Source organism: Hyaena hyaena, unplaced genomic scaffold (assembly GCF_003009895.1).
Source record: "Hyaena hyaena isolate Hyena2069 unplaced genomic scaffold, ASM300989v1 scaffold_9, whole genome shotgun sequence".
Lineage (NCBI taxonomy): Eukaryota > Metazoa > Chordata > Mammalia > Carnivora > Hyaenidae > Hyaena > Hyaena hyaena.
The window spans coordinates 5,455,327-5,465,306 of record NW_024080641.1 but is presented as its reverse complement, the minus strand read 5'-3'; the positions used below and the strand labels follow the sequence as shown (position 1 = coordinate 5,465,306).

The 9,980-nt window shown below is 43.1% G+C and overlaps 1 protein-coding gene across 1 annotated transcript in view; it reads left to right on the top strand.

Annotated features, from left to right (window-relative positions):
* The window catches only part of LOC120243656 (zinc finger protein 234-like), a 12,541-nt gene extending 2,840 nt beyond the window's left edge, over positions 1-9,701 (top strand). Inside the window, 1 exon segment of the mRNA XM_039249897.1 lies at positions 8,281-9,701. Within this exon segment, the coding sequence (XP_039105828.1) occupies positions 8,281-9,701 (1,421 nt within the window).
* Positions 9,702-9,980: the final 279 nt, after the last annotated feature.

The window sequence follows — 9,980 nt, the reverse complement described above, 5'->3', positions numbered from 1 at the left end:
TGCTCTGCATCTCCACTCCCTCCTTTGAATACATCTCCTGTCCTCTCTCCATTTTTCTTTCTTTTTCCAAAATTAAAAAAAAAGTTAATTTTGTACTTACTTTTTTAATTTTTTGATGTTTATTTACTTTTTTCTTAATTTTTATTTATTTCTAGGAGAGAGAGAGAGACAGCGTGAGCAGGGGAGGGTCAGAGAGAGAGGGAGACACAGACTCCGAAACAGGCTCCAGGCTCTGAGCTGGCAGTCAGCACAGAGCCCGACGCGGGGCTCAAACCCATGAACTGCGAGATCATGACCTAAGCGAAAGTCGGGCGCTTAACCGACTAAGCCACCCAGGCGCCCCAATGTTTATTTACTTTTGAGAGAGAGCAAGAGACAGCACGAGCCGGGGAGGGGCAAGAGAGAAAGGGAGGGAAAAAAAAAAAAGAGAGAGAGAAAGGGAAACATAGAATCCAAAGCAGGCTCCCGGATCCCAGCTGTCAGCACAGAGCCCCAGGTAGGGCTCAAACAAGCTATAACACCATGACCTGAGCCGAAGTTGGACGCTTATCCAACTGAGCCACCCAGGCGCCCCAAGATTGTTTTAATTTTTAAGTAGTCTGTACACCCAATATGGGGCTCGAACTCACAACCAAGATCAAGAGTCCCAGGCTCTATCGATGGAGCCAACCAGGTGCCCCTCTCACTCCATTTCTCCACCCACATTGCCCTTCTGCTGCCAAGTGTGCTGTACTTTGCTTATTGCTGACTTACCAAATTACTATGAGTGTAGCTGACTAAACAACAGAATTTTAAGGTGTTTTTGTTCTTGAGGTGTGAACTCTGACACCTCACTGGGATGGTATCAGGGTGTCTGCAGGGCTGTGTTCCTTTCTGGATGCTCGAGGGGAGAGATTTTTCCCTTCGGTTACCGGCATGCAGGGCCTGCACGGATCTTGGCTCTCATTCTCCCTCCTCCACGTTCAAAACCAGCGACATTGCATCTTCCTGACGGTGCTTGGAAACTCTCCCTCTGCCGCTCTTCTGCCCCTTGTGTCTGCTGTCTCTCAGGACCCTTCTGATGACATTCCTCCCCGATAATCCAGATCATCCGCTTTTTTCTGATCAGCTGATCAGCACCCGACATTGCATCTGCAACCCAATGAATACAACATAACGTATGTTCACAGGTTCTGGGGATGAGCATGGACATCTTTCAGGAACCATTATTAAGTATGTTACAGAAGCTTCTCCCTCAGGGTCCTTTACTTCTTTGCTCTGCCTGGAATATTCTTTCATGGTATATTTGTGGTGGCTCTTCCCTTCTTCATTCAGGTCTCTGCAAAGTTTTAATACCATGACACAGGCCTTCTGACCATTCCATTTAAAATACAATGCTGTTGCACTCTCCACAATAGCTAAAACATGGAAAGAGCCTAAGTTTCCATCAGCAGACGAATGGATCAAGAAGATGTGGTTTATCTATACCATGGAATACTACATGACAGTGAGAAACAATGAAATCTGGCCATGTGTAGCAACATGGATGGACCTTGAGGGTGTTATGCTGGGCGAAATAAGTCAGGCAATAATAAGGAATAAGAAGGACAGAAATAAGAAGGACAAATATCATATGTTTGCACGTATAGGAGGATTAGGAGGAACTTAACTGAGGAACAAGGGGGAGAAGAAGGGGGGAAATTGTGGGGGAAAGGGAGAGAGGCAAACCATGAGAGATTCTTGAATGCTGACAAAAAATGAGGACTGATGGATGTAGGGGGCATGGGGGGATGGGCATAGAGGAGGGCACTCGTGGGGATGAGCACTGGGTGTTATGTGGAATCTAATTTGACAATAAACTATTTGTAAAAAAAAAAAAAAAAAAAGAAACTCCCCCAAAAAAATACAATGCTGTCTTTACGCTTCTTGCCTTATACTGTATCTCATATGTCTTTGCCTCTCACCCCTCTCTCCCCAGTGGATATAATCTTCAGGAGGAGAATTTTAATTGATTTTTTAAAAAATGTTTTATTTATTTCTGAGAGAGAGAGAGACAGCGTGAACAGGGGAGGACCAGAGAGAGAGGGAGACACAGAATCCGAAACAGGCTCCAGACCCTGAGCTGGCAGCACAGGGCCCGACATGGGGCTCGAACCCACGAATCGTGAGATCATGACCTGAGCCAAAGTCAGACGCTTAACCGACTAAGCCACCCAGGCACCCCAAATTTTAATCGATTTGATTATCCATGTGTCCTCAGTTCCTAGGCTAGTCCTGGAATGTGGCAGATACCTGTAAATATTTATTGACTTAGAGAATGACTTAATGGATGGGAGAAATTAACTGTATTTCTTGCTTGTGGTGAGACAAGATAGATTATTTTTCTGAATGCTTCTTACAGGCTTTTAAATTTATTTTACAGGATGCTAAAAGGTCTTTCATTTGCCATTTGAAAAAAACTGATGCAGAAGACCAATTTACCTTTGTCCAAAGTTTTTCCACTCCATTTTTAAAGAAACAGCCCAAAGAAACACCCAAACCTTGTAAGAAACCATTGCGTAGGCTTCCTTTTCACCCAGTCACTCCGTGACTCATGGAAATCACTAATAAGTGATCCATCAACCAGAGTGAATTGAAGATCTTGCAGAACGTTTCTTGTTTTCAAATGGCTCTCTATCCAATTTCTACTTACATAGATGTAATCACACTTAAGTGCGATTCTTTATGTATACTTGACTGTTATCACAAGGAAACTTCTTTTTTATTTTTGAAATATTTATTTGGTTATTTATTTTAAATTCATTTTTAACTTACATCCAAGTGAGTTAACATACAGTGTCATTATGATTTCAGGAATAGAATTTAGTGATTCATCGCTTGCATAAAACACCCAGAGTTCATCCCGACAAGTGCCCTTAATGCCCCTTGCCCATTTAGCCCATCCCCCCACCCAACACCCCGCCAGCAACCCTCAGTTTGCTCTCTGTATTAGAGAGTCTCTGATGGTTTGTCCCCCTCCCTGTTTTTACATTATTTTTGCTTCCATTCGCTTATGTTCACCTGTTTTCATAAGGAAACTTCTAAGCACTGTGGTTGTGACCATACTAAGGAACATGGTTTTCCTGTGGCTTTCCTTTGGTAGGGGACATAGTCATTTCTGGAAAGAAATACTTTTTAAAAAGATTTTATCATAATTCCAGTTAATGTGCAGTGTCATATCAGTTTCAGGTGTACAATATAGTGATTCACCAGTTCCATACATCACCCAGTGCTCATCACAACAGGTGTGTTCATTCCCGTCACCCATGTCACCCACCCCCCACCCATCTCCCTTCTGGTAACCATCAGTTCTCTGTAGTTTCTTGATTGGTCTCTCTTTTATTTTTCCTCTTTGTTCATTTGTCATCTTTCTTCAATTCCACAGATGAGTGAAATCACATGGTATTTGTCTTTCTCTGACTGACTGATTTTACTTAGTATTATACTCTCTAGATCCATCCATATCATTGCCAGTGGCAAGATTTCATTCTTTGATCTGGCTGAATAATATTCAATTGTGTATACATACCACATCTTTATCCATCTATCAGCTGATGGACACTTGGGCTGCTTCCATAATTTGGCTGTTGTTAACAACACTGCTATAAACATAGGGGTGCACGTATCCTTTTGAATTCATGTTTTAGTATTCTTTGGGTGAATAGCTAGTAGTTCTAGTTTTAACTTTTTTAAGACTTTTTTTTAAAAAAGTATTTATTCAGGGGTGCCTGAGTGGCTCAGTCGGTTGAGCGTCCGACTTCGGCTCAGGTCATGATCTCATGGTTTGTGGCTTCGAGCCCTGCATCAGGCTCTGTGCTGACAGCTCAGATCCTGGAGCCTGTTTTGGATTCTGCATCTCCTTTCTCTGCCCCTCCCCCACTCACGCTTTGTCTTACTCTGTCTCTCAAAAACAAATAAATGTAAAAAAAAAAAAAAGAAAAAATATTTATTCATTTTTGAGAGACAGAGTGCAAGTGGGGGTGGAGCTGAGAGAGGGAGACACAGAATCCAAAGCAAGATCCAGGCTCCAATCTGTCAGCACAGAGCCCGATGCAGGGCTCAAACCCACAAACCATGAGATCATGACCTGAGCCGAAGTCAGATGCTTAACCAACTGAGCCACCCAGGCGCCCCCAGACACCCCTATTTTTAACTTTCTAAGTATCCTCCATTCTGTTTTCCTCAGTGGCTGCACCAATTTGCATTCCCACGTACAGTGCACAAGGGTTCCTTTTTCTCCACAGCCTCACCAATGCTTGTTGTCTTTCGTGTTTTTGCTTTTAGCCATTCTGACAGGTATTTTGATAGCGATTGCATTAAATACGTAGATTGCTTTGGGTAGTACAGACATTTTAACAGTATTTGTTCTTCTAGTCTGAGAGCATGGGATGTCTTTCCATTTCTTTGCGTCATCTTCAGTTTCTTTCATCAGTGTTTTCTAGTTTTCTAAGCTCTTTAGTTAGCTTAATTCCTAACTATCTCATTATTTTTGGTGCACTTGTAAGTGGGATTGATTCCTTAATTTCTTTTTCTGCTGCTTCATTATTGGTGTGTAGAAATATAACAGATTTCTGTACATTGATTTTGTATTCTGTGGCTTCACTGAATTCATTTATTAGTTCTGGCAGGTTTTTATTGGAGTCTTTCAGGTTTGTGTGTGTGTTTTTTTAATGTTTATTTATTTTTGAGACAGAAACAGAGCATGAGCAGGGGAGGAGCAGAGGGAGAGGGAGACACAGAATCTGAAGCAGGCTCCAGGCTCTGATCTGTCAGCACAGAGCCCGATGCGGGGCTGGAACACATTGACCGTGAGATCATGACCTGAGCCGAAGTCAGGTACTAACCGGCTGAGCTACCCAGGTGCTCCTCTTTCAAATTTTCTATACAGAATATCATGGCTTCTGCAAACACTGAAAGTTTGACGACTTCTTTACAGATTTGTATGCCATTTATTTATTTATTTATTTATTTATAATGTTTATTCATTTTTTAGAGAGACAGAGAAATAGAGCACGAGCAGGGGAGGGGCAGAAAGAGAGGGAAACACAGAATCGGAAGCAGGCTCCAGGCTCTGAGCTGGCAGCACAGAGCCCGACGTGGGGCTTGAACCCACGAACCATGAGATCATGACCTGAGCCAAAGTCGGACTCTTAACCGACTGAGCCCCCCAGGTGCTCCTCAGATCGCTATTTTCATGCTGTATGTCTGTGGGCTGTTTGTCCTGCTTTCCTTCTAAGAGCAGCCCCAAAGACTAGCCTGTCCCCAAGCCAAGCCTGCTGACTTACAGCTCCAGGCTTTAAGCACCGCTGATTGCAAGAACTCCTGAAATTTGGCCCCTCTGGCTTTCCAAGCCAGTTTCCCTGGGGATTCATTTTCCCCGTGCGCTCCCCTGTCTGCTAGGCTGTCTCACCCCCTTCTCTGCAACTGCAGCCCCCTCTTCACCACAGCAGCATGATCCGTGTCTTTCCCAAACTGTCTCCATGCTTCCTAACTTCTCTGTGGCTTCTTCTCTACCTTTAGTTATAGAGTTTGTGCTGCCATTGTTCAGGTTGATTTCTGGGGTATTGAGGATGTTTCATAGTTATCTAGTTGTGTTCATGGGAAGAGGGGCACCTAGGGTCCTCTTATTCCATTGCCATCTTCCATTCTCCCCCCCCCAAAATACTTTTCTTTTCAAAAGATATTTTTTAAAGTAATTCCTACACCCAGCATGGGGCTTGAAGTTATATCGCCAAGATCAAGAGTCATGTGTTCTCCTGACTGAGCCAGCCAAGCACCCCAAGAACATATTTTTTAAAAATTTTTAAACTTTATTTATTTTGAGAGAGACAGAGATAGCATGAGCAGGGAAGGTGCAAAGACAGAGGGAGAGAGAGAGAATTGCAAGCAGGCTCTGCAGTGTCAGCACAGAGCCCGACATGGGGCTCAAACTCCCAAAGTGTGAGGTCATGACTTGAGTCAAAACCAAGAGTCGGTCACTTAACCAACTGAGCCACCCAAGCACCCCAAGAAAATCTTTTTTAAAATGAGGATTCTGGGAGTGCCTGGATGGCTCAGTTGGTTGGGCATCCTACTTCAGCTCAGGTCATGATCTCATGGTCTGTAAGTTTGAGCCCCACGTCGGTCTCTGTGCTGACAGCTCAGAGCCTGGAGGCTGCTTTGGATTCTGTGTCTCTCTGTCTCTCCGTACCTCCCCTGCTCGTGCTCTGTCTCTCAAAAATAAATGTTTAAAAAATAAAGTAAATGAGGATCCTGGGGGCGCCTGGTGGCTCAGTCGGTTAAGACTCTGACTTCAGCTCAGCTCATGATCTCATGGTTCATGAGTTTGAGCCCCTCATCGGGCTCTGTGCTGACAGCTCAGAGCCTAGAGCCAGCTTTGAAATCTGTGTGTCCCTCTCTCTCTGTGTCCCTCCCCCTCTCACTCTCTGTCTCTGTTTCTCTCAAAAATAAACATTGAAAAACATTTTTTAAATAAATAAGTGCAGATTCTGATGTCTATTCCTAGATAGCTACCCTACAAGTGGAGAAAAAAATATCAATTTCCTGATCTCTCAGATAGTAATCAATGTGAAAGTTATTTTTGTTTTGCACAATTTGCCCATCTACATCGCATTGGCATCTTAAAAAGTCTACCTCCACATCACTGTAGCCAAGTTTCCCCTCCGTGTGCCGACGGGGATGGGGTGACACCAGTCACAGAGCTGAGTGTTGTCTATTCTTGATCATTTTTGGTCAAAAATAAGGCATATATTTCTGCACCTTTATTTTCTACAAATGTAGCTATTAAATAAGAATAATCGTCTCACATAATTTCCATATATTTATTATGAAACTTACTGTTTCATTTGCAATTGATGAACATCATAACCTGGAAAGTATCCGGAAATAGCCCACTCAAAATTGTCATATCCTCAGAGAGACTTCCTATATCCCGCACCCAAAGAAAATTATTTTAAAGGGACAGTTTATTAAATATAACCATAGACTAGTATCTACCAAGAGGTGGATCCTCACCTATTAATATTTTTCCAAGTTTTCTCCCTTAGGACTTTCCATTTGAACAATTTGTTTAATTAAAGACTTGCTGAGTTCCTGAACTAAGTTTTCAAACTTTTTAGGCTTCCTAGCACAAGCCCTACTAAGAAATGCATCTTCCAGTGTATCCAAAAGTCACATTTCATTTGTGTGTAGATTTACGTGTATGCCTATAAGGCGATTCATGCAATCACCCCATTCCTACAAGTAATGATGCTCTGATGGCTTCTGCCCCCTTTTTTCCCCCCTAAATGCTTATTGCATGAGTTTACATTTATTTTACAGACGACTAAAAGGCTGTAGCTTTCAGGGGCGCCTGGGTGGCTTAGTTGGTTAAGCGTCCAACTTTCGCTTAGGTCATGATCACGCGGTTCGTGGGTTCGAGCCCCGCGTCGGCCTCTGTGCTGACTGCCAGCTCAGAGCCTGGAGCCTGTTTCAGATTCTGTGTCTCCCTCTCTCTCTGACCCTCCCCTGCTCACGCTATCTCTCTCTCTCTCTCAGAAATAAATAAAACATTAAAAAATTAAACCAAAATGAAAGTGTATAATTATACACAGGATATTGGCAATTAGGGAAACTCACCTGATCCTCAGAGTAATTATTGGAGCTCTCTCATATAACCATTCATGGTAGACTGAATGGTTTCACGTGCTTATTCTCAGCCTCTTGGTCCACACCACCAGGTGATTGAAAGCCCCACCCAAAATCAAGTTCTTAGTCTTTTTGGTGTGGTCGGCGTCATTCCTAAATCATATTGTTAGAGTATCTAATGTGACCCAAGTTCCTATGGCACTCATTTCAGGCATGACATTCCAGGGGCTTAGAACTATCTCTGTGATGTTGAGGACAGAGGGCTTCGTTGTGTATATAACTTACTTGCATATTATACTATTTAAGAATTTACACTGATTTATGAAATTCAGTGGAAATAGCAAAATTAATGTATCATTATCATTTTTGTTAAGTCTTTGATTTCTAACTTGTCTATTACATATGAGGCTTGGCATGATTCTAAATTTGTTTCATTGGTGCCTAGTGGATGGACCCTACTAGGTTACCTCTTAGTTTCTGGAGGCATTTAAACTAGAGGCCATGGTACAGACTAGAAGATTATAGGGACTATTCCCTGGGTTCATTAAAGTCTCATGCTCTTTTCTAACTGTTAAATCTTGAGGACACTGAACAAAGTCTTCCTTTGTCCACATCTCTGCATTCTCTGTCTTTTAGGAGACAAAGTCCAACAAAAGATGGAGACAATTCCTAAAGCAAAACGACATGAAGAACTTTCCTGCCAGCAAATCTGGCAACATATTGCAAATGACTTAACCTGGTGTCAAGACTCCCTGGTCAAGAGTTCTCAATTCCACACACTGTGGGATTCACTCAGCCAGGTTGGGCCGGCACTGTCTATAACCCACACAGGACAGAAAACTTCACTGGGGAAAGAGTGTAAAAAATTCTTCAGTGATACCTCCCACTGTGATCTTCAACAGATAAAACCAGGAGAGAAGTCTCACACATGTCACGAGTGTGGGAAATGCTTCTTTTATAGCTCGGCACTTCGTATTCATCAGAGAGTTCACCTGGGAGAGAAGTGCTATAGGTGTGATGAGTGCGGGATGGAATTCAGTCAGAGCTCACATCTGCAAACTCATCAGAAAATCCACGCTTTAGGGAAGCTATTCAAATGTGAGGAATGTGGGAAAGGCTTCAGTTGTAGATCCGAACTTAGTAATCATCGCAGGTTACACTCGGGGGAGAAACTTTATAAGTGTGGGGGATGTGGAAAGGCCTTTGTTAATGCTTGCCATCTTCAAGACCATCAGAGGGTCCACACCGGGGAGAAGCCATTCAAGTGTGATATCTGTGGTAAGAACTTCCGTCGTCGATCGGCACTTAATAGTCATTGCGTGGTCCACACGGGAGAGAAACCGTACTAATGTGAGGAGTGTGGGAAGTCCTACACTTGGCGCTCACGTCTGCGTATCCATAAGAAAGTCCACATGGGACAGAAACCATTCAAGTGTGAGGAATGTGGAAAGAGCTTCTTTTCAAGGACACATCTTTATTACCATCGGAGGTTCCACACAGAGGAGAAACCCTATTATTGTAAGGAATGTGGGAAGAAGAGCTTCAGATGAGTCTCCTCTCTTTTGACACACCAGCAAGTCCACAGTGGAGAAAAACCATTCAAATGTGAAGTATGTGGGAAGGGATTTGGTCAGAAATCGTGCCTGCAGGCTCATCAGAAAGTCCACACCAGCGAAAAGCCATACAAATGTGAGGAATGTGGGAAGGGTTACAGGACGAGCTTGGATCTAGATGTGCACCAGAGTGTCCATGTGGGAGAGAACCCGTACACCTGTAGGGCATGTGGTAAGCACTTCACTAGGACCTCAAATCTTAAAGTTCATTAGAGAGTCCACACCGGAGAGAAACCGTACAAATGTAACGTGTGTAGTAAGGTCTTCAGTCAGTCTGGTCATCTAAAATCTCATCAGAGAGTTCACACAGGGGAGAAACCTTACAAGTGTGAGACCTGTGGTAAGCAGTCCAGTTCAAGTTTGTATGTTAAAATTCATCACAGAATCCACGCTGGGGATAAATCTCATTCAGTCTCACAGAAGGGAAAACATTTGTTTCATTAAAGTGAAAGTTTTAGCCATAGCTGAACACATCCCGGTGATCCCAAGGTCACACGAGCGGTGCAGTGTACAAGGTACAAGGACCTTGGCAGTTGTAGCTGTCACTCAAGAAAAAGGCCCTAAACATAATAATTATTTAGGCATTTATCAAACCCTAATGGTGGGTTCAAAATCGATGTCCCCTGTAATAGAAGCTTCACGAGAGCAGGGGGTTTGTTTGCTGCTGAGCCTATACAATCAGCATCGAGTAGCACTCTGTATGTGCATTTATTTATTTACTTT